We start from the raw sequence: 25,394 nt of genomic DNA, 5'->3' as shown, positions 1-25,394 counted from the left end.
AGCGTTTCCAGGTAACGTAGACCTCAACCAGCAAACGTTCAATAAAAATGAATATTATCTACTGAGGGCTTTATCATTAAGTTTATTTGTATGAGCTAAGATACCAATACCTGGGCCCAGCTCTCAGAAATATTTTAAATAGGAACCTCACGTGCATTTTATCAAGAACTCGGGTTGGTGTAATATGAGAACATGCAATATTCCCAATGACGCCCTGATTCAGATGTGGTCTTGTGATTTTGAAGTAAAGGGGATATATTGGTACAATTCAAAACAGAACATCTCACCTGTAAATTCCTCAGGGCATTCGCAGCTATAGCCTCCCTCCCTGCTCTTACACCGTCCATTGTTATTGCAAGGGCTGGAGTAGCACAGATCTATCTCTGTCTCGCAGTAGTCCCCGGTAAATCCAGGGGGACATCTGCAGCGCAAACCATTGATTGGGTGAATGGGGCGGAAGAGCACAGTGTTGGAGGTGATGAAGGGAGCCGAGCTGTCGAATTTGAGCACCGAAATGCACTTCATGTAGTTCTCGCAGGGTTCTCGGAGGCAGATGTTGTCATCGAAGGGAAGCACGCGTTGGGTGGAGATCATGGTGAGCAGGGTCCGGTTAAGGTAGATCTGCTCTTGGAGGTCCTCAGAAGGGAAGTACTGGTTGCGGAGGCCCCCTGGGAGCAGAGCGGAGAAGGTGACATTGAGTATGTTGGTGTGCACGTCTGTGTCATTCTGGATGTTGAAGATGAAGATTCCGTCTTTGGTGGTGGACAACACAGCAGCCACTCCTTCCACAAAGAGAGAGAGGAGTGGGGAGAGGAACTTCTCCTGGGACATGTTCTCCAGTCGCACCGTAATGCTGTTGGTCAGCATGTCATCTGTGATGATAGTCACTCGCAGAGTGCACAAGGCCGTCACCTGGTGGATACCATCTGTAAGAGAGGAACACTCGTGTTAGGTATCGCATAAAAATAATCTGATCAACAGCATTATGTACTGCTGTGGAAAAGTGAAATTGAACCATGTACTGTTTTTTTTTTTTAATGAAGGAACTAAGATACTCAATACCTGGTCCCAGCAGAAATAACCTGCACCAAGTTACGGAGTAAACAAAGATGGAATAAGTCATAATTTAAAATATATATGACAATTACTGGAACCATGCACGCACCCAAGTCATTGGTTAAGAAGTGATATGAAACCAGGATAACCAAATCCTCAGTCACACAACATCCTCCAGTTACAAGGGGTTAATTCAATAGTCTAGCTTTAATGAATTTCCTAAAGAATAAAAAATGATGTTGATTCCCTACTTCCAACTAAAACTAATTAATAATTACATGCGTTAATTGCTGCAAGTAGAAACTACAAGTGACATGCACCATTACAGTACAAGCTGACATTTTCATCTGCATAGCATATTTTGCCTTACAAATGGCTGCTTCCATGAACATTCATGCCATTAATTTGTTTTTTGTTAGTCCTTGCCACTATATCTATTAATAACCATAGGAAAAAAAAACTTAGAAAAGGTTATTTTCTAAGGAGAGATTAAGATATATATACTCCATGACACTTGACACAAATAAATTAATGAAGTGTGCGTATTATTAAACAATAACCCTGTGTGAAGCTGCTGAAGACCAAGGGCCTGAGCAGTAATTAATACTGAGCTGTCAGAGAACACAACAGCTCTGAAACTGGCAATGAAGCTTCCCTGACATTGCTAATAAATCATTTCTCAGATTGTAAAATCTGACATACCAAACAGTCATATACTTGTTAATTGAACGATGACAAAACACCACCATGGGTCTCAGTTATGTCTAGAATCATTTCATTGTAATTTTTCAATTATTACAGCGTAGTATGACTAGAAGGTATGAATAAAAACCACCAGGCTAACGTTTACAATAATTATGGAACACAAAATTTAAAAAGCAGTCAGGTCAGTTTAATCTAACTGTCAGTTTACACCATAATACATTTCTTTACACACTGTTTGGAAGTGGCGGAGAGATGCAAGCAGAATTATATCAGTACTTTATATAAAACAATGGTTGGCATTATCTGTCTAGGAGGTGTCCATGAAACAGTTATATCAATTCAATACTGTGAGTTTAAAAAATTATTCTGTAAGAGCCATCTGGTGCAGCTACAGTACCTGAAAGGCTTTAGACTCACTTCCACTAAAAATCAATACACCTGGTTTGAACACTAAATCTATAATGTCATGCTGCTGTCAAACGGTCACTGTTGTATACCTGACATAAAACAAGGGTTGAAAGAAACAAAAAATAAATATCTGGATGTTTTATGAAGACCAATAAAGCAAAAGAAAATATTATCTGCTTTCCTGCTTATATATCTGAACATAATGAAACATGCACATGTATTTTTTATCTATTTTATACACTGTACTATATACACTTTTTAGCAACAGGTGCAAGGGAAAAACACATTTTCTAAAATAAATAAATATTTGAATAGTATAAAACTAGTTAACAAAATTAAAAATGGTTATATGATATTTAAACACCTTGCACACCAAAATCTCTTCATTGTCAGAACAGACTGTAGCAACATTCTAGTAATGCTGGTATAGACAGCAGGCTAGCTTTTATCAGTACCTCCCACAGTGTTTCTACTGTATGTGACTAAGGCTGTATCTTGGGTAACTCTGGAAAGTAATTATTACAACTCATATAGTATATAAATGTATTCAACACTTATATTGTGGTATAACTTAGAAAACTAGTCAGGTAGACAAATGTTTTGGCCAGTACCTTCTTCAGTGTACTGATAGCTTGGGGTAGGGGAGCTAAATGCGTCCTGGTGATTTCATCAGTCCAGATAACAAAACCATCACCATATTTGGCACTGAGAACTTTGCTGCCAGTCTGACAGACATTTCATGGGATTGATTGAGTGTGGTCAAATCAGACATGGAGCAAAATCAAATTTATGGCGTAGTAAATTCATTTGAAATACATGACTGTTGACAAGACTATTGCTATACTTCTAATGCATTACTCATACCACTGTTCCTGTATGAATCAAATAATATATTAATTCTGATTATCAATGTATTACATTACATAATGCCAATAAACGGATACTTGTGAATACAATAGTTTGAACTGTGTTCCAGTCACACCATGAATCAGTAATAAGTAAACTGAGAAGCCAGCCAATACCAGGATGCTGAACTCTGCATGTATTTCCCACATAGTCAGTGCAGCACTATTAGGAACATTATTATTATTATTATTTGTTTATTTAGCAGATGCCTTTATCCAAGGTGACTTACAGAGACTAGGGTGTGTGAACTATGCATCAGCTGCAGAGTCACTTACAACTACGTCTCACCCGTAAGAGGAGCACAAGAAGGTGAAGTGACTTGCTCAGGGTCACACAATGAGTCAGTGGCTGAGGTGGGATTTGAACAGGGGACCTCCTGGCTACAAACCCATTTCTTTAACCACTGGACCACATAGCCTCCTATCAGTTCGCAAAGTCTTAACCCAGGTCACAAACAATTTAAAGTGTTACATAAGCTCTGTTTTTAGAAAGCTAAGCCTCTGCAAATTAAATTCCCAAGTTTTACATTACTTTGCCTTTGCAGTTGTTACGACATGGGCAACTTTTGTCGTTGCTCAAACATGCCTCACAGCCGAGTTCCCAGCTCTCTATTCATGCTTTCTCTGCTCGGCAGCCCACACTCACATGGGTGGCCTTCTCATCGGCTTACCATGACAGGGCACAGACAGGGGTCGCTGCTACAGTCACAATATCTGTGTTACTGCCTTCTGCTGCTTGTCTGCTAACCCACAGTGACAGGCACAGCTGTGTTAAAAAAACCAGTGTTTACGAAGGGGAGGCTACTCGGATCATTACATTTCAAATAAACTGTGACAACTGTTATGAGAGTTTCATTGAATTGAGGATGGGGTGGACATTACAGACTTGAAAATCCTGAAATTAAACTAAATATATATAATAACAACCTGTGCTTTTAAGAAACAATTATTAAACCTTCACTATGGTAATAAAAAAAAACAGCAACCCTTGAGGTTCCAAGGAGATGGATTTGTCTTTAACCATATCTCCAGGACTGCAAGCTGTAACTAGGGGGCCCACTTGTCCCTAATTGGACGGGACAGTCCCTAAATGTAAAGATCAAATCCCGGTCCCAGACAAAATGACTTCGGGATGGAATTTGTCCCGGATTCCTAGACAATGTGCAATCTTACAGCTTAGTGCCACAGTCAAACCATAGCATATCTGGTTGGAGCAAAGCCCCGCCTCTGTCGCATCATTTTGCAATGCCTTACACAGCCCATAATGATTGACACATTGGACAGCCAATCTAAGACATAAAACTATATAGTCCCACTATCATGTGACTTTTTGCACTCACATCACGTTCCCCAACAGCCTGACACTGATCTGCTTTGGTGACAGCAAACAAAATACAATTCATAGAATATTTTAATTTCAGTGTTGATTTTAGTTTCAGAGTCTGAAAGTTGAAGTGACACTGATAGTGATGCGTCGGTAAAGGGAGGAGTCCCTATACGACTAGGCCTACTTCACGAAAGGAAAAAAGTAAGCGCCTGTGCAAATTCCGAGAGGAATGGATGAGGTCATACACGTGGATTAGGGAAAGTGCAAATGATACAATAAGAGTTTTTTATACATTTTGTAGAAAAGATTTTAGAATTGGATACTGAGGTGAAAACGATATCAAGAACAAAGCATTCAAAGTTGATAAGTTATTAAATATACAGTATAAAATATGTAAATATACAATACCCCCCCCCCCCCCCCCAAAAAAAAAAAAATGGCAGGTGTCCTGTTGTTGCATTCTGAAGTGGTCACAGATTCAAATTTTGGAATCAAAACATGGGAACAAAGGTAATGGTCTTCACACCTATAGGAGTTACACTCCTCCTTTATCTGTAGGAATGCACATGCCTCTGATGCCTTCAACATTAGGGTAACTGGGTTCATAAAATATATATTAGCATTCCAATTTCATTCACTTGATAATAAATACAAGACTCAGCCATGCGTAGGGGGTTATTTAAATCGTTATATCATTTTGACAAATCGATTAATTGTTCAGACAATGCAACAGAATTTATATGGATAATGGTGTAGTCATTAAACATACTGTACCACCCTCTATTAAGCGAGCCAAAGCCTACAAAACAAGAAGTGATCATACATCAACACCAGAAGGGTATAAACATGTTAATGGTACTTGTGTATATTTTGGCAGAAAACTAAGCATGCAGTCACACATAAATCAACACTTTGTTGCCTTAACAAAAAAAAATACAAAATTTAAACAGGTTTATGAACAATGGAAATACATTCCAGATTTAATTTTTACTTTAAAATAATAATAATAATAATAATAATAATAATAATAATAATAATAATATTTTCCAGGCTTTCTCAAAGGGACAGAGTATTCCATAGAAACTGCTTTTGTTCAGGGTGTTTCCCACATTTGTGGATCTTGTTTGATGGGTAAGGAAGCTGCCCTTTGAATTTGCATTATCAGGTACTGACTAAACCAGGATACTCTGCTGAACCCGAGTGAAGATTTTACAGGCCACAGCTTTGACCAATAGTTGCACTTCTCCCAAGAGATTCCTGTATTAGACATTGGTTCTGACTGATAGGGGGGTAAACCAAACCTTGCTATATTGTGCTGAAAGTGAAACATTTTAGATGAAGTCAGCAGCTCCATCTAAATCTTTCTAAGAATTCTTTATCTACGACTCATTGTCAGGTTCTATTAGTAACAGCTATTAAAAAGATGTTTACAGGGTACTAATCTAAATTAATTATACTGTGTCCAAACGTGTACATTTTAAAAGAAAAAAACTCACTGAACACCTAAATAAAACCAGAATTGTGTATTATTGTGTCCAAAAAAAAATTAGTTGAAACAACATAAAAACAATGACATTTGCCAAAAAAAAAAAAAAGTTTGTGTACATAATGCATTCTCAATAACCTATTACACATGAATCCTGTTACAGGTGAAACAAAAAATATTTAAACAAGATGTAGACTTTGTTGACCAAGAGTTTCATGTACTGCCCATCGTGCCCATCAACCTTCCATTTCAACAGGTAAGAGTTAAAGTAATTGTGTTTATTCAAGCTTGGCTGTGAAGCTAAAAGCCAGAGAAACCGGCTTTTAATTGTATAGCTGTATATCATCTATCAATCACCAAAATACAAACTCTTACTCACATGAAAACTGAGAGTCTGCTGTTCAGAATGTCCCCCAAACCCATAAAACCATAAAAACTACGCAAACACAAATAAAACAATAAAGGAAAACTTTTTTTACTTCAAGATGCAGTTATGGCAAGTCCAGAAGCCCACGGTTTTAAATGCACAATTCATTATTAATATTAGTTTATTTAGCAGACACCTTTATCCAAGGCGACTTACAGAGACTAGGGTATGTGAACTTTCCATCAGCTGCAGAGTCACTTACAACTATGTCTCACCCGAAAGACAGAGCACAAGGAGCTTAAGTGACTTGCTCAGAGTCACACAATGAGTCAGTGGCTGAAGTGGGATTTGAACCGGGGACCTCCTGGTTTACAAGCCCATTTCTTTAACCACTGGACCATACAGCCTTATGCCTTATACAGCATACAATTAAAATCTGCTGTTGTTCTTTTCTTCCCACTTTCCCCTCTGGAGGTATCATATACCTGCCCCAACATTGGACACAACAAAGAATGTCAGTACGAACACTGCAGTATTAAGTACGCAGTAACTTAAGTGTAATACTGAAATACTGAAACATATTCTACATCTACCGTGTAAAATGTTTTGTAAAGGACCAAAGAACCTACCTGAATACATTTATTAAAATGAATAATTAAACAAGAACACAAATGCTTCAGTTCAGTTGCTTGTGGTTCTTAGAGGAAGAGGATGAATAGATATACTGCAGCTAATGCATTTGGGTCTCTGTATATTGCAGTTTAAACCAGAAAAGGCTTAATTGGGTCCACATCACATGATCTCTACTGTTCTTGATAACACTGACACACAGATTTCTGGGATGCTCGCAGGTGTAACATCATTACCTGCTCCATCCTGGTTTCCTGATTTACTTTCACTGCAATACAATAATTATACCTTGTAACCATGTAATACATTATAAATCCCTTGTGACAGCAAAGGATGGTTTATAAAAATGAGTATTGCTATCTTCTTTCAAAGGAAAACATTTATCCACCAGAAAACGTGATGTTTTCAGTAAACACTAAGCTATACACCTTGACACACAGTATGGAGAATTTGGAAATCTTTACCTTTCCCAGGAAATGTTATTACTGTTACTCACCAGCTCAGTGAATGACCACAAGTAGCTACTTGTAAAATAAATTCTACTAAAAATGACAGTTTTTGGGATGGTGCAACTTGTGTTTTTATTCAGGAGAAAAACTGACAGACGCATTCTCTCCTGCAGATTCTGCCAACTGCTGAAGAATAAAATTATTAGGCTGTAAGGAAGACTTTTCTGTATGTCAAACACTGTATTATATATAATGATATAATATATCCAGCTCAGCCGTTGTTTAGATTTGGACAGAAACAAGTTTCTACTCCCTATACATGTTTGCCAAGACCTGAATGTAAGTCAACCTATGTAAAACTGTGCCCCTAAATGGGCAGAAGAAATATCTTTATGTAAACAGATCCCACAATAAAAGATGATTTTCAGGTTGAAAAGGAGGGCCAATCTCCCTCTCGTTTATAAGCATGGCAACAAGATAAGTCACTTCACCCATGCAAGGGATTGTTAGCATTGGTTCACTATGGTATACTCTGACACTCACAGTGAACTTGCAAAAATCAATTTAACTTAAGCAGAGGGAGCAGGACACAATGAGAAGCACAGGCTGTGCTGTTTACAGTCTACTATCATATTGTGACATGGCTCGGTAGCCAAATGTAAAATATGATATATGATTTTGAACACAGCAAGTAACAGCCTTAACTAAGTTTTCAGTGAGCCAGGTGGGGGGGTACAGTAAGTATTTCCAGCCGGCAGTCGGGGTATAAATGCGCTGGTGTGGCACTGTCTACTGTGCATCAAAAAAAAAAAAAAAAAAGCGATGTGATTGAACAAAACTGTAACCCCTGTATATGATGGACGCCATGCAAAGCCAGGGGCAACCCTAATTCCAGCGCCCCTGCTCCTACGCACTCACCAGCTGTATAGTTGGCTCGTTGATTCAGAACTACAACAGTATTACATTGAAAGCCTTAAATAGAGTGTATACAATCTACGTTCATAACTTTTACCCTTATCCAGGGTACTACATAAACATTAATGTGATTTCTGTAGTAAGTAGTCATACTTTAATACAAATTAAAGTTAGTAAAATGTGTATTGCAGAGTTCTGTGGCAGACTGCAACCCAGCCAAAATGGGAAGCTGCTCCAGATTTCCTATAGTAGCTCATGCTAATCCCCTAAGGTAGTGGTATGTCGGTTTGTGCTAATCTGTATCAATAAAATGAATAAGAAATATCCAAAACCATTTGTATGTAATTTGTACACCAAAGTGATTTTCCGTTTCAACATTACTCTTTTTTCCATTTGAAGTAGTTTCCATGTTTTTCCATTTCATATACCTATAACTTGGTATATATGTAGTGATTATTTATTGTTATTTGTATTTATTTTAATCAAGCAACAGTTAACAGAATTTAAAAATATATTAAAAATGAAATAAAAAAATAATACAACTTACTGTAGAAATCGATTAAATGCAACAGAAACGAACTTCTGAAAACTGTAAAACCAACAGTGTTCGTAAATCGCAGTTCTCGCAAGCGCATTTAAAAAAAAATACGTTATTTATTTATTAATGCACTTGTGCATTCTCGGACTCGGTTGTTAATGAGAAACGGCGCCATGGGAAAGTATGTATACTCAGAATCTTAGAAAACTATAAATAAATGTAAGGACTGGTTGGTTCCATGAATATTTTTAGAAACTTAAAATGCGTTTTGTTTTTGTTTTTTTATATAACATGCAACGGAAAAAACTGAATACATGAACAAATAGAATACAAAACACAGCTCATGGCTCACCTTTTCTGTATTCAAATTTACTACCAATTAACACTGCTTCTTATCGTCTTTAATTTAGAAATTGCTTCACATTTTTCTCTTCTGTCACACACTTGGTATTATGGTATCTATATAATATGACATTGTTTGTTTTTGTGCCTGAAATATAATTTCTCTGTTTCATTGGTGTCTTTCTTTCACCACTTTTTTCTGTGTAATTATTGCAAAACCAAAGAGTTTTCTTAAATATGTGGACTTTACTTACTGTGTGCTAAGACAAGTTTGTGGTTTTAAAATTATAATATAAATACATATATTTTATAATTACTATTCATAGACACAAGTAGGGCCTAACTTTTACTTGCTCTTTAAATCTCAGCGCCTAAAATCATAAAAAATGAACAAAGTTATACACTTATTTTGAATTTTGGGTCCCTATTAAAAGCACATATTTAGGCCCAGGATATGCAGGATTTAGACCCCTGCAAAACCCTGAAATTTGTTTTCGGTGGGGGGTATTGCCACTTGCACCCGCGCTGGGGGAGAAACCCCATACCCCCCTTCCTTCTGCTTGGGATTTCTAGCCTCCTAATTTAAATGAAAATGAAAAGACTATATATTGGAAAATTCAGTAATGTTTTATATTTGTGGCATAAATTAATATTAAATAGATATGCAATTGCATATTAAATTAATGTTAAAAATTAATATTTAATAAATATGCAATAGCTGGTTTCTTTCTAAATGTTAACCAAATGTCGATTGAAAATGTAATTGCATATCACGTCCATTTATATTACGTTTTGTTATCCTTGAAAATATGTAATAATTTCCCATACATGTTTTTACTTGAAAATTAAACAGTTAATCTGACTTAAATGTTAATGGAAAGTAACAAGGAATAATTGAACGTAAATTTAACATCAATTGCATAGCTATTAAATATTAATTTAACATTAATTTAATATGCAATTGCATATCTATTTAATATTAATTTATGCCACGCAATATAAAGCGTTACCGAAAATTCTAATCCTGGGTTGGGGTTTATTTCGTGTTTTAGTCACATTTTGTAAATCTATGCCTGAAATATCCTTTCTTTATGGTATTTCTCTTTAAAACTTTGAAAGAACCACTTTAGCAAAAGTCATAGTCCACTTGAAGACAGGCATGTTTTACATATGTCAAAGTAAACACAAATGCAGACAATAAACAATCTATGTAAAGTTGTTGTTTCTTATTCACAGTCAATGCCCACTTTTGCAGTAGTGTAGACAGACAGTACAATGCTAACTCGGCGTTTTTTAAAAGAGAGACGATACAATGTATACATTTATATTTAAAGTACATATTACATACTCAAAGAAACTTAAAAAAAAAAAAAAACATTTGCTAAATCTTCCATACCAGCTTTCCAACAGTGATGAAATTACAACAACATTAGATTTATAAATGTTATCCAACTGTGGACAAAGTCTATTCTAACACAAACAGAAACAGAACTGGCTATAGGTGCATCAATGAGCTCATTCAAAGTGCAACAACAGGGACTGAAAAAAAGGTAAAAGTGACCGATATTCAAATTGAGACTGAATGCTATGCTAACTGACAGCCTGGGTTTCAGGCTAGGCCACTGAAACTCTACACGTTTATCTGTCATCGCAGGTCAACGACTTTTTTTCTTCGGTCCCTTTAGGATTAAAATCAGGTAACAAGGAAACCTGAGGCTAGGTCACATTTGCTGTGTTCTTTATTAAGACTCATAACACTTCTCTGCCTGTTGGGTTGTATTTGCATGGGGAAGAACCTGGAATACTTGTTTCTTAACCTAAAATACCAAGCATTGTCAAAGTTATAAATAAGCTATAATGATCTGGCCACAACATTGATAAAAGGTTAAAGGATTTTGCAGAGCCTGTGGGTGAAAACGCAGTCCTTAGAGCACTGATACTAATAAAGTACCTCTGCATAAACATAAACATTCCACATCAACTCACTCTTCACCACAAAGCCTTAACTTTGTATTAGGAGTTCCCATGAGGACAATGCAGCAGTGGCAACAACATGCCCCCATATAAATAACATCACATGCTCTCCACTACTTGACTCGGTATACAGTGCATTTTCTTAGTCATGTAATGGAACTTGCTTCAAGTTTCTCAGAAATGCAGAGCACTGGGAATTGGCTCATAGCCTATTAAAAATATTTCCATACAAACAGGTAGGCATCTAAAAATGCTAGCTTACTGTACAGACAAGTATACCAAACCCCTATTTCTATGTGGTACAGCTTGCTTCACAGAACCTCACAATTTGGACCTCCCTCTGTTCAAACTAGCAGTTACAATTTGCATGCAATATTAAATTACTAATATCCAAAATATCGGATATCAGGGTTAGACAGCAAGAAGGAACAATAACATTCCACTGGTATTCAAGCATTGTGTTCATTTAGGCTGCTTTCAAACTGTTCCTGCAATGGTGACTGATGTGATACCTGCAGTGGTAGTAAACGGATAAGGGTACCCCTGCACTTGAGACATCTTGCTTGTTAAAGTCTTTTTCTTGTTTTTAAAGAGCTGAATATGATTTTTAGGGACACTAAGATATGAAGTGAACTAGTGGTCACAAAAAATCTGCCAAACTCCAGGCCAAAACAGTCTTCAGATATTGGTCTAATCATAACAGTGGCCACGGTAACCATGTTACTGATTGCTGACCTATTTAATATTTTTGCTGCTCACAGGAAATTTTCCTACATCTTGGAAAGTTGCCACAGCCCTACCGCTGCGGCATAAAAGAGGAGGTAACAGTTCTGTGGCTGGGAAAGACTGCTTTGTTTCTATTGTTTTCAACCCCAGCTAAAAAAAAAGCACTCCACCACTGAACTCCTTTTGAAACTGGTAAATGGCCTACTTATCTTTCAAGTTTTTAGTAGACATGTACCACACAGACAACAATCCTATTAAAATAATATAACAATATTTATGTGTAATACTACTACGACTACGACTACTTCTACTACTTATACTACTACTAATAATTATTATTATTATTATTATTATTATTATTATTATTATTATTATTATTATTATTATTATTATATATGCTGACAGGCCTTGACAGGCCGCTGACATAGAGATTCCTCAGACTGAATCTCTATTTCTCTCCATCTTAATTTATCTGCTCAGTGACCCCCCAAAAGTCTGATGTAATATTTACCTTTCTAGTTTCTTTAACAGTCTTCAAATATCCCTTCTAGGTGTTTTTACAGTACAACTGCATTATAACCAAATTGAGGTTTAGAATATATCAAGCTGACACCCTGAGATCCTTCAAGAAGCTGCTTGATGAGATTCTGGGATCAATAAGCTACTAACAACCACACGAGCAAGATGGGCCGAATGGCCTCCTCTCGTTTGTAAAATTTCTTATGTTCTTATGCTGGAATGTTGAATGCTTTCATACATTCGGGGACTACAATTAAACTCTCTCACTGCAAACCTTATCTGGAATGTGCCTTACCTTACAGATGATGCAAACCTTTAAAAGATAATATGATATTATCTTGACTACTGCCTAAAAGCAAGATGGACAGCATGTAAAAAAGAGACAAACTGTGCTGCACAAACCATATACAATCTAATGTTTTGACTTAAAAACAGTAAAAAAAAGATTGAGTTTTATCAACCTTATCAAAACAATTGATTCAAACATGTTGGAAATGATACGTTAAGAAAAAAAAACAAAGAAAAACAGGGTTGTTTTAATAAACAGAACAGAAAGACCAGAAAGGTTTGGAACTGATATTGTTCTGTTTTTTTCTACAAAAGAATAAATAGCAAACACTCTATAGTGACAAATTAAAAAAAAGGTTTAACAATACCAAGCACTATTTAAAGTTGTTATCAGTGTAATCTACTACAGAAGGAGTCTATTGTAGTAGATTTTAAGACCAAAGGCACATTTTTTGTTTGACACATTTTGTGTCAGAATATCTTTCAACTAGCCGATTTCGCCCTTCTACCCTCATCTCCACACCTGTTTCAAACTATAACTGACCCGCATATAACACTTTTACAAATCAATCTGTTTTAATTGTGAAATATTTATGACATTTCATGGGTAGTTAGAAATACAGATTCCAAAAGGCAGAATGAACTGTATCACCATGACAGAAAGACAGACAGGAAAACAGATGTCGGAGAGACAAATGATAGGCTACTTACACTTCCTTTGAAATGTTATGTTTGTAGACATGAATAACCATATATTTTACTCCATAGCAAACAGACAGTGGAATATAATAAACCCCACCCAAATTTAATTACTGCAATTTCTGTTGTGACGTGATAACGCACCATAAAAAGCGTGGTTTTCCAAAACAAGTACCAATAAAAGTAATAATTCCACAGATTACAATCAGTAAAAAGAATTTTGCTGCATCACTTCAAAAAACAGCATTAACACTGTACACTTTGGTCCTCCAGCTATTGTGATACACTAAAAAGTTTGTATATGTAAAGAAAAGTAATTTGTCAAACTGATAGCCCATATCTGCACAAGTTCAAGTAAAGTGAAACATAAAAACATTGGATAATTTTCATATATTAATCATAGATTTGCATTAACAGTAACATATGGACATTCCATTGGAAATACACTCCTTAGACACCTGTCATGCGAAAGATGACAGCTTCTTCAGTGCATGGAATACAAAGCATGACTTCAACTGTGAAATAGGTGGAAACCTTGTTTGCCTAAAGCTACTAAAAGTTATAATACAGGTCTACTAAATGTATTCTTTTGGTATCCACATTAGATTTAGGTAGAGTATCTCTTACACTTCTCTTGTTAGGTATTTTTGTTTGCAGACTTAACCCTGACTGCTAATCAATATTAATGAATATTTATTTTATATAGCGCCTTTCATAGTGGACCACCATCACAAAGCGCTATTTAGTATTATGCATTGTAACAAATGCACTTGGGCTTTGCTTCAATAAATATTTTATAGTGAATAAATAGACTTTTCATTCTTCAGTTTCCTCTTTCAGAGGAGGGGCCTGACAACACAGAGGTGTCGCAGAAAGCAAAGATGAAGGATGTTGTTTAATGTGAAGCATTTAGCCTAGGTGAGATCAGGTCGAACAGGTACTGTTCCAAAAAACCAACTAATAAGCATTCATGCACACCACTGTAGACGACCCTGATTCCTATATTGTAAGTCTCCTAATGTTACAGAAACTCCACAGAATATATGCATACATTAAATCAAACAAAAGCTCTCAACATGGGGAGGAAGTATTTGTCAGTAGAACCTAATGGTAACCCCCTGCATTCTAACACAACAGATCATCTTTTCTTTTGTGAACACACCATCCCTTCAACACACTCATTCAAGACACATTTTAAGGGAAAAGTTAAAAGGCCAGCTTTTCTTAATTATTGTTATAAGTGAGTGCTTTCATTGACCTTTCAATAAAGGCACATATCAACAAAATGTGCATGTGTGTGGTCATGCAAGTTTGAGATCTGTGAAGTAATAAACCCTATCACATTTTAGGGTGTAAATGATCACTTTTGCAGCTGGTGGCTATATAATATCAGTGTATTCAATACAGTTGTATTAGTCTTGTATAAAATTCCTGATAGATACAGTATGCGCCACTTTACTTTCTGATTAAACGGGAAACAGGAATTCAGATATTTAGGATCTTACCACATTCATGGAAGTGCAGTCACATTAACAATAACTAAAGACAGAAGGAATATGATAACTGATTGACTAATCTTTAAGAATAAGGTTGTATTACATCAGCAAGTGTGTGAACATAAAAAGTTTTCAAGAGTACTTTTTATAATAATGCCATCTAGCTGGTGGAATCATGTGTTCTTTTTAAAGATCAATGGAATAATTGCATTTTCACAAAAAAACTGCATTCCAAATGGGAATCTATAAAATATGTCTTGAGAGATGATACTGTGTTTCTGGAAGTCATATACATGGAATTATTTTAGTTTCACCTACCTGTAGCGTGTGTTTGATAATTGAACAATTACCAAACACACCACACCAATAAATTGAATTAGGTAATGTAATTTTTGTTTGTCATATCATCCATCAAAAGACGGAGGTGGGAAGTTGAGATCCAAGGCAAAATACTATTGCCCTGTATTGAGGAGTGATCATATTCAAAAACTGAATAAAGTAATAATAATTTACTGGTAGTGTAGTTATATGTAATGTATATGTAATTCTACACAATGCATCTTTTTAGCATTTGGGCATACGTTTTACCCTTTCAGTTCTTTAATAAAATCAGGAAACAACTTTTGAAAACAAATCCTGTGGAGGACATCAAAAGTGCCTCTAGTTGTCGTCATTAAAAATGTGAATTTTATCCAATTGCCATCATTAGTTAAAAAAAATTGGCATAGGAATTCACTAAACCACATTACACATATTAACAGCTACACATTTCCTTGTAGACATTATAACATGAATAGCACGAGAATAAAAAACAACAAAACAGCACTGTACTGTTATTAGAACACTAAAGTGCTGTCATTTTTACATTGGTTTTTTTTTTTAGCTATTTCATGGAACTTTATTATTTTTCCTACACTTACAATAACATGTAAGCCACCCCTATTAGCATGCCAAAAAGAAAATATGTTAAGTACAACACAAACAAATGGAAAGGTTTGCCTGTTGAGTTGATTTCCTTATATGGACTCACAATCCATTATCAGCAAAATTGCAGCCGATGTTATACTTGTTTCTCACAAGAAAAGAGAAAACATTGGCACAAGCTCTCTTGCTTATTGAAGACTATGCCTCCCACTCGCCAGTGCAATAAGCAGACATCAGTGCAGGCAGAGTGAACACATCCCAAAAACAGATGTAGGTAGGGAACTCAAGTTCACACAGAATCTAGATAAGGCCTAATGCTACTGGCATACTTTAAACCTAAGGTACTAAGGGTAACTAAAACAATACACTTGTGCTGTATGTTGAGTTACAATTTAGAAGCCATCTATCTGTTGAGGTTATTGATATAATTGATAGTTTGTTTTTTTTAATTTTCACAGATTGTTTCAAGAATATATTACTAAATATGTCCAATGTGTGCTAAGCATATAATGTTATGTTCATTGGAAGACATTTTAAAGTGCTTAGTGTGATACATGTAATGTCATGTTATAAATCACAACATTTAAACAAGGGTGGTTTTCTATGAACAGATTGCAGACAGACAGGTTAAGTGACCGATGAGCCTGAGTCTATCACAGCTTCCTCTGACTCCCAGTGGGAACAAGACAATTAGGTTGACCTCTCTGCCACGGGCCTAATTGAGAATCTTGCTGAAAAGTACTAGTGTTTTAACAAGGACTTAAAGGATCAACAGAACACACATGCTTCATAGACATCATTATATACCAGCATGTCACTGAATATCATTGTATAGTAATAGTACTACATTTCTACAAAATATAAGATATACATTTAAACAAAGGTCTGGGACAGGCACGTTTACCAATGGGCTTTTTCATTCATCAATACTTTTTTTCATTACACAGTGCTTTGAGGAAAGCACTTCAGAAATTGAATTGTCCACAGTCTAATTAAATCTAGAAAACATGTGCATCCTTGTTAACTATTCTGTTACCTGAATTTTGCAATAATTCTGAAAAGGACAAAAGAAGTTTTGACATTTCAATACATTTTAGGTAATGTAATACTAGAAATAAAATACCAGACTGTCTTTAGGCTTACAAAACGACAAGCCTTAGTTAAACATGTTTTGTGACATTACATGCAACATCAGTAACCATATAGGTTTCAATTTCAAATCATGCCTGTGGACACTACCTATTGTAATGCTATCTTTAACATGGCACAAAACAGTAACAGTTTTTCTGACATCCCCTAATTTATGAACTTATGTAGTCCTGCACACAGACCCAGACATTGGTAGGCCATGAAATAATGTATTGTCCACCAATTGAGGTGAACAAATGAAGAGATTTTCCTATAATACTGATGAAAAAGAAAAACACACGTGCACTTCAGTGTCTTCTGTGCTTTCACTTCCCCCAAGTATGTTCTCATTGACAAGACAACAAGACAGTACCGGGAAATAAAAAATGCAAATGATTGACTTTTAATAACACTAATAGCTGTGGTATAATATCAAAGATCCATATACCTTTCTTGTGGAACAAACAGTCTGCAAATTTCCATTGTCTGGCTTCTTGTTGCTGTTGTTATTGATAGGTTTGGTAGGTCAATCGCCATTTTTCAGAGACTGCAATCCATCTCTTAATTGTCAATAAGGTTTACTACTTATTCAGTGCTGGTACAAACACATTTTAGGAAGTCAATCCTATTCAAGGCCATGCTTGCTTGCTTATTTTCTCATTTGTTTGTTTAAGGAGCCCCAGATAAAAAAATAAAAATAATAATAATATAAAAAAAACAACATTTGTTACTCTATGAGCCCCTATTCACAAAACTGTTACTTGTATGCTTTATTTAAAGACCCACAGTTAGGGAGTAAATGAATAAATTATCTTTAGAAGTAAATGTGGAAGGTTTTGTAAACCTAATTACAATCCTAAACTACAGACACTCAATCATACATTTTGAGGTAAAACTAAAAGTGATGAAGTGAAGGTAGAAAAACCTGGCAAATGCCTTCATCAGGGCTGAATCCTTGGGATAGTCTTTAAACCTTTTTGTAACTGACTAACCACAGCTGGCCTTTCTTAAAACATGATTCCATGTCAGTACCACTTGACTGGTAACAATTTGTCCATGGAGAAAATGGTTTTACAAAATTATTTTACTATGTGGCCTGATTGTTTGATCTTATACCAAGAAGTAACAGAAGTAAAAACACTTATAGACCCCGTTCACATTACTGTGCTGGCCCAGGGGCGTCGCATATTTAGGTTTAAGGCACCTGCGCACGTTCACATATGTGACTGAAAAGCAGGCCTAAGAAGTGGAAAATTGCCTTTTTTTCTTTTTTTTTTTTTAAATGGAACGATAGCATGCACTCAGAAGAGCTTACGGGATATACAGTAATCCTTGATTTGTAGCAGATGTTTCTTATTAGTATTTTTTTTTTCAATGCAGCACAGTAGCAATTTCATGCTATATATATATAGGTACATTTTTTTTTTTACTTCAAATATTAAAATATTTCCCAGATTGTTGAGACGCTGGTGCTGAGCACAGAAAAGAATTCCAAGTTTGCTGTTGTTTACGTTTCGTTTCATTCAATTTACGCTTAGCGCTTCTCCTATGTGTTCTACAATCGTCTGCCTACGACTGTAATCTGCAGCCTTGCTGCATGAAGCACAAAACAGCACATTATCATCAACGTGAAATTCGTCCTTGCCATACTCCTTAATCTGATCTTGAGGGGTGATTGTTATTTTTTTCGGCATCTTTGAACAGCTCTGGATACTGACTGCAGTAAACTGAAGCAGTTTTATTAGACAGGTATGTTTACGTAAATTTAAAGCAAAGTTGCCTGTGTTAATGTGTATATATGGTATGTGTATTGATTTGGTTATTATCAAAAAAACAAAAAAAGTCTTGCATGTTTTTTGCCCCTCCCCAAATGTAAAACAAAAAAATCTCTGACATCATAGAAAATCCAAGTTTTTCCTTGTTATTCCGCAGCAAACGGATTCCTATGATCCCTGCTACATAATCAAACTGGTAATGTGATTCGGAAAGGCAGCCCTAAGTCTGCTTTGCATTCATATATATGTAAAGGCCCTGATCCCAGCTGCCTTTTCTTTTTTGAAGCGTTCACATATGAGGAAAGGCAGCCCTGAGGCGGCCCTGGGCCGCCTTAAAACGCAAGTGTGAATGGGGTCTAAAAGCTACAAGAATTCTACTAATAAAAGGTAAAATTCCAGCTCTTTATCCCACAAACAAAAAAACCCTGTACCACCTTTACCATCTTGGGAGAAGCCTGGCAACTAAAATACATCCTCTGTAAACACTTCAAATCACTGATTGTATCGTGTTTGACAACATTTTATTTTATTTCAAGAAACTAGACACCATACATATTAGCATACAGTACATTTAAAACAAAAAAAGTAACCTACATCATCCTCCACAGCTGTAAATCTAAAATGTGTGCCATCAGTAATATCAGACTATCATGACCTGCATCCACTGTATGCACATATGTAAAAATCTAAGTTTGAAATACAGACAAGTAGACCAATGCCTCTATATCTGCCGGATACTGATACTCCCAATAACTTGCCCTAACAAATGTACAAACCAAGTTTCTTAACAGATATATGTGAAACTCTATATTGTGACATATGTACGGCCAGAGAAACATGTCCCTGTAGCTGAGGGATAAATTGTGTTTAGTCTACAATATATTTTCCAAGTGAATGACTTCTAAAGGACCTAGTCTTATTAAACATGTGCAATATACAGAATATAACTCCTCTACAGCAAAACCACTTTCCCCAAGTTTCAACTAACTTTCAATCCTTAGGCTTTTACCCTTCCGTAGCTGTGAAAATAAAACACACCCCTCATGGGCTGAGCTCACATTTTCAAATTTACACAAGTTTTCTGGTTCCCTTAGCAACCAGTCTTCAGCCTGAAAAGGCCCAATCATTTAGTGCTTGGCAACTGCTGTGAGCACCTTGTTTATAAGTAACCAAAGAGAACAATGGCTGCAACCAAATACTTGTTCAAGTTAAAGAGCAAGAAACAAAAAAGTGTAAAAACAAATTTAAACTACATTAATATTAAAAAAAACATATACTAATCATTACATTACCAAATTAGATTATGTTTTATGTTAAAATAGTGTATTAGCCTTTTTGCCCCCCAAAACAAAGGTGTGGTATGTGTAAATAAGTAACAAAGGCCACTCTTTTTCACAGCTGGATTTTTTTTCCTCACAGCTCATCGGATTTGCAAGCAGCGAATAGTGCCGTTGATTGTTATCTCAAGTATCCTCTGTGCCTGAGAGATAATATCAGCAAGCTACCCTGGCTCTCCATTGATCTTCAGTGGTCAAGTAATACTGATTCCTGAAGTGAAGATTTCCCAAGCTGTGCTTTTCAAGTCCACCCTATTGGTTTGCCATTCACAGCTCCTATTAAATCCGAGAGACTAGGGACCAGGCCACTGATCCATGTCTCAGCTGAAAAACTGCCTCCCAACGGTACTGAAATGGAGAATATATCTCCTTTCAGCCCCTCTTTTTCACTGAAAGCAATTAAAAAAAAGCATTGATACACAAACAGCTTTCTAGATGCCTTAGTTTTATAAGTGACAGAAATCTGCATTTGAACAATGCATGCACCATGCTCTTCAGTTAAAAGAGTTTCTTACTTGAAACACACTACAAAAGGCCTATATTGCAGTCTACTTCCCTGTTCTATTGCAAGACATTTCTATGAGAATGTTTTCATCACCATAACAACGAGTACGAATGCCAACACTTCTACGGCCTAGACAACTCTACAGCCAGGCTAAGGTTCTGTTCTAAGCCACCGACTTATTATTGTCCAAAGGCTTCACTGACAATTACTTGCAAGGTTACTGTTTTGGCAAACTTCCACACATTTCAAAAGAGCGGTTAGAACATAATATTCTGCTGGTAAAGATCTGGCATTTAAAGTACAAAACCCCAGAGCGATGAGCACTGGGCGGGAGCCTGAGCCTAACAACACACCAATAAGAACCCTGCCTGGTAGGCAGTTTTTATAATTGCAGCACACAGCAAGCTCAAAAGGTGAGGAGGAGAATCTCTTGCATATTACGCCTTTCCATATTGTATCAGGAGGGGGAGGGGGCAACCGTGTGTCATCAAGAACGTACTTACTTTGTACAACCATTTACACAAATGAAAACAATCTGCATTAAACAAAGTTATTTTACTTTATGACCTTTAAATATCATGCCACAGATAAGCATTAGACATTGGCGAAATTAATAGAAATTAACAGAATTAAAACTCCATGTAACATTTCTCCACCCTTTTACTGTAGGTCTTTTATTAAATATAATGTTGATAGGATATTCATAATAATTTTAAAATGATGATTACATTTGTGTGTCAATGCAAATCTTAAAATAAATATATTAAAACATGCAAATATAATCTATTTACAAGTTGATACAGAGGAGGGAGTAAACTGTGTCCAGTAATGGATTGCTCCCAGTCAGCAGCTGCAATGATATATCTTAGCAGCACTGGTAACTCATACAGTGTTGAAAGCAATCAATAAAGATACTATACCTTTTATTCAAACAACAGAACAAAGTCTGCTTTGATTTGAATATATTACTGAGAAGTGTAATAAAATCTACAGAATTGCTTTATAGGGTAGAAGGGTGTGATGACGTCATATCACATAACACAGGGCTGTCAGGTTTAACTCCTGGTCTAAAGTAACTGCTATTCAAGTTTAAAGTCCCAATTAAAATACCCTGTCTGTCCTACCTTTGGTGACTAAGCTGATAGTAGAAAAACAAATGAAAATGTCCCTGTAATCATACAGTTTTGTTTAGAGCCTTCATCCGTATATAGCTTTGTCACTTTTTTAATTCTTTTGTCACAGATATTAAATTTGCATTTTGTTTTTGCTTTATTTGTATGATATTTGTTTCTTCCACTCTTTCTTTCTTGTCCTGGTGTGTTTTTGCATCCAATAAATGGTCTTTACCCTCCCCTTTGTATCTTATTTTATCTTAAAGATAAAACTAAAAAAAACAAATAAAACAAATAAAAACACACTTTGTTTTTATTTGTTCTATAAACAATTTAAAATGTACTTTACATTGTTTAATAACACGTATAAAATATGTTGGTTAATCCCCCCCCAACCTGACTTAATTTCTAAGTAAAATAATAATAGAAATAATAATTGTCTGGTAATTGCATAAAGGGCTATATAAATGATTGAGAACCACATCACTTGCTAGCTTGATATTGAATCTAGAAATCAATATGATGGAACATATCTAAGCTGTATCAAACAAGACAGACACGTCTATCATCTAATCCAAAGGTCTGATAGAAATGGTTACTGCTATGATCTATAAGGGTTGGGAACTGCCTTTGATCAAATGTCATCTTTTCCCAAAAGCAATAGTTGGCATATGGTGTCCAGTGGTAGCCCTTATACAGTGATGGATAGCAAACATGAGGCGCTATATCTTAGGAATTTCTTTTCCCTGCATAGTCCTATCAGCTGTTGGTCTGGGATCTGCAGTAAGGAAACTCTTATCACATGCTAAGTTAGAATTCCATTCCAGACATCAGTAGAATGGCTATGGCATTCCAGCCTGCTGCAACATTGTGAGGATATTACATATATGTAGAGTATACTATCTAAGTAAAGCATTAAGCCAGATTTTCAAATAATGTATTCCTAATGCATATTATTGATACAAAATGAGAATCAAACAACTTGATAGTGCTTAAACTTGAAATAAATTACTTTGTTATTTGGTTCTCATGTTGTGAATGTTGTTCTCCTTTCCAAAAACGAATGAGTTAATTAAAGACTTTGACAAAATACTACTTAGTAGATTCATTAAAAAAATGTTAGTTAATTGTGTTGAGCAACATCAAAATGTGTTCATAAAGAGCTGAAAGAACTGAACTAAAATACAGTATGTTCCTCCTTTATAATTGAAGGGAAAAGGCTTAGTCTTACTGTGAAGTAAATGTCTCCCCCTCCCCCTCTTTCTAGTGTAACAGCCAGCATGGACAGTGTATCTACCCCCTCTTACAGGACTGCTAATTCTACCACCCCATATCGTAAACAACAAGTTGCTAGGGTAATAAACTAAGTATAAACACCAAGGTTTTCACTGTTACAAAGGCCACTTCCGTTACCATTCAGCACCAGTTTAACTCTGGAAAACCAAAAAAAAAGCATAAATATTCCCTTACTGTTCAAACATTTGCACTTTGATACGAAGTGTGCTCACAAGACAGACTAAACCATTTTAATAAACGTCATGCAACAACACTTGGCTAATCTGCTGGCTGAACCATAAGCAAGAAGCATATAACAGGTTATCAAGGTCAAGAATTCACTCAACAACAGTACTTTCAACCACTTGCTTCTTCTAAGACCCAGTGAGTCCAACAAAATGCACAAAGACAACTTCATAAATGTGGCCCTGTAAGGGACATGCAACTGGTGGTGAGAGTGCAATGGGTTTACAACACTGAGTCATTCAAGCTCAGTAGTCAAATTCCTCTGAATCTTGGGTAAATGGAACTTAATTGGGAAGTCTCATCTGTTTAAAAGAAGGCATTTTAATCACAATGGGTATAACCAGATAATGGCCCTGTCCACACTACCCATCTCGAGAACCATATTCGAACCGTTCTAATTAACACAGCTCAAAGCGTCCACGCTCAGGTACAGTTTCATGTTTAGTCTGGCTTAATGCGTAGACACACTATTAAAATAGTTTGGTTACAGTTCCTAGCAGCGCAATGAACAGTGGAAATTAATACTATCATACCATGCACTGTATTTTATTTCAAAATTATTAGGTCCCATATTAATAGAAGTCCATATTGATAAAAAGAAAATGCGAACACACACAAGTAGGGCTTGAAGTTTGAGTTTTATTTTTAATCAGGTGACGTCCCTTTACTCAAATTGAGCTGATTCTGTTTCATAATTAAACTCAGAAAAAGCTGTTAGATTACAAAACAATCTTTGTTTTTACCTTCATATCTTGCCTGAGCCTAATTCTGATCCCCTTAATTTTATTTCAAACAGAGCTGACAAATTCCGTGAATCGTTCATCCCCGATCCTACTTTAACCTCACATTTCATTTCTGCAGTCGCCTAATTTAACGTTGTGCTTTTGTTATTTTCCCCACTAGTTTAACAGAGATGTCCTGACAGATTTGTTTTAAGCATAACAATTAATACCTAGCGTGGAGCGTACACTGATAGCTAGTCCTTCAAGCGCCTGTTCTATTTTGCCAAACATATCAGAAAGCATTTGGGGATATTGGAGGATTCACAAAAAATGTAGTTTGGTATTACAGCGTCCACACTTCTGACAAACTACCTGATGCAATCTAATTTAGAACGGGACTCGAGACTACCCCCTGAGGTGGTCATCTTGAGTCCAGTTCTTGAGTACAGTATTAAATGCTGCGTAGTGTGGACGCAAACCATATTTAACACTTTTAACCCGGTTTAAAGACAACTAATACAGTTTAAATCAAGCGATTTATTGATCATGCAAAAATCCCACCTTCCAGCAAACATGTTATTAGCAGACAGATAAATCAATTAAAATGCAGGAGTCGGAAACACACTTACAGAACTTGGAAACAAAAGAAAATTGAAAAACAATCTTACATTTTTATACCAATTTCTCTATGCACAATGCATGACTGTATAACTTAATTACAGTAATAACATCACTCCAAACTCTTAAACAACCCCTGGCTCACTCCACTTGCCCTGCTTTCTGGCCAGTAAAGGACTGTTCCCACAACCTAATGGCTGAATGCTATCAGTTCCAATCAATGTTACCCCGCCTGAGCTCCATTTGAATCTAGAAAAGAGAGAGCGACATCTCAGTGTTTATCCAATAACAACCCAGGCCCCTCACATGCACAGCCCACGCTACTGTGGAATTAAATAAACCATCAACAAAAAACAATTAATAAACCTGGTAGCAACCCATTCCCCTCACACACCGATCTTAGTTTTCACAAATAGCATGATGTTTCACAAAAAAAGGTACTTCAACAACTTTTCTTGCTAGTAACCATATGTGCAGGTGTGGTGGATGATTCCGATTACAACTCTGCCATAGTTAGAACATAGCAAAGTATAACAAAGAATAGTGAAAGCAAGGTAAACCATAAGAAAGCATTGTAAAAGCACAGAGAGATATGGTAAAGCAAATATAAAAAACATGGCAGACCACGGTAAATGCATAGTACCAGTTCTTGCAACAGCTTGTACTTGCACTGAGCTGCTCCATACCGTGCTGCATTCAACTACTGCTCCTAACTAGAACTGTATCTTGTATCTGATTTTACTCTTATAGGTAACCATACTCATGTATTTGCTCTTATTGGGAAATCATTCTCATCTATTTATCATACTTACTACATATTCTTACTGGACTTTACTCATATAAGCAAATATTTACTATAAGTTATAACTGCTCTTAGTCAAACTTGCTCTTACCATATTCTTTATTTTGCTCTTACTTGAAT

General features: G+C 36.0%; 1 protein-coding gene across 3 annotated transcripts in view; it reads right to left on the bottom strand.

Annotated features, from left to right (window-relative positions):
- The window catches only part of celsr1a (cadherin EGF LAG seven-pass G-type receptor 1a), a 97,671-nt gene that overhangs the window by 55,578 nt on the left and 16,699 nt on the right, over window positions 1-25,394 (bottom strand). For all 3 annotated transcript variants that reach the window (XM_059027179.1, XM_059027180.1, XM_034026564.3), the window contains exon 2: window positions 288-926. In XM_059027179.1, coding sequence (XP_058883162.1) covers window positions 288-926 — 639 coding nt within the window. The remainder of the gene's footprint in view (window positions 1-287; window positions 927-25,394) is intronic.

This window comes from Acipenser ruthenus, chromosome 7, assembly GCF_902713425.1.
Source record: "Acipenser ruthenus chromosome 7, fAciRut3.2 maternal haplotype, whole genome shotgun sequence".
NCBI classification, from domain to species: domain Eukaryota; kingdom Metazoa; phylum Chordata; class Actinopteri; order Acipenseriformes; family Acipenseridae; genus Acipenser; species Acipenser ruthenus.
The sequence above is the reverse complement of the archived record's forward strand: the minus strand, read 5'-3'. Positions and strand labels throughout refer to the sequence as shown.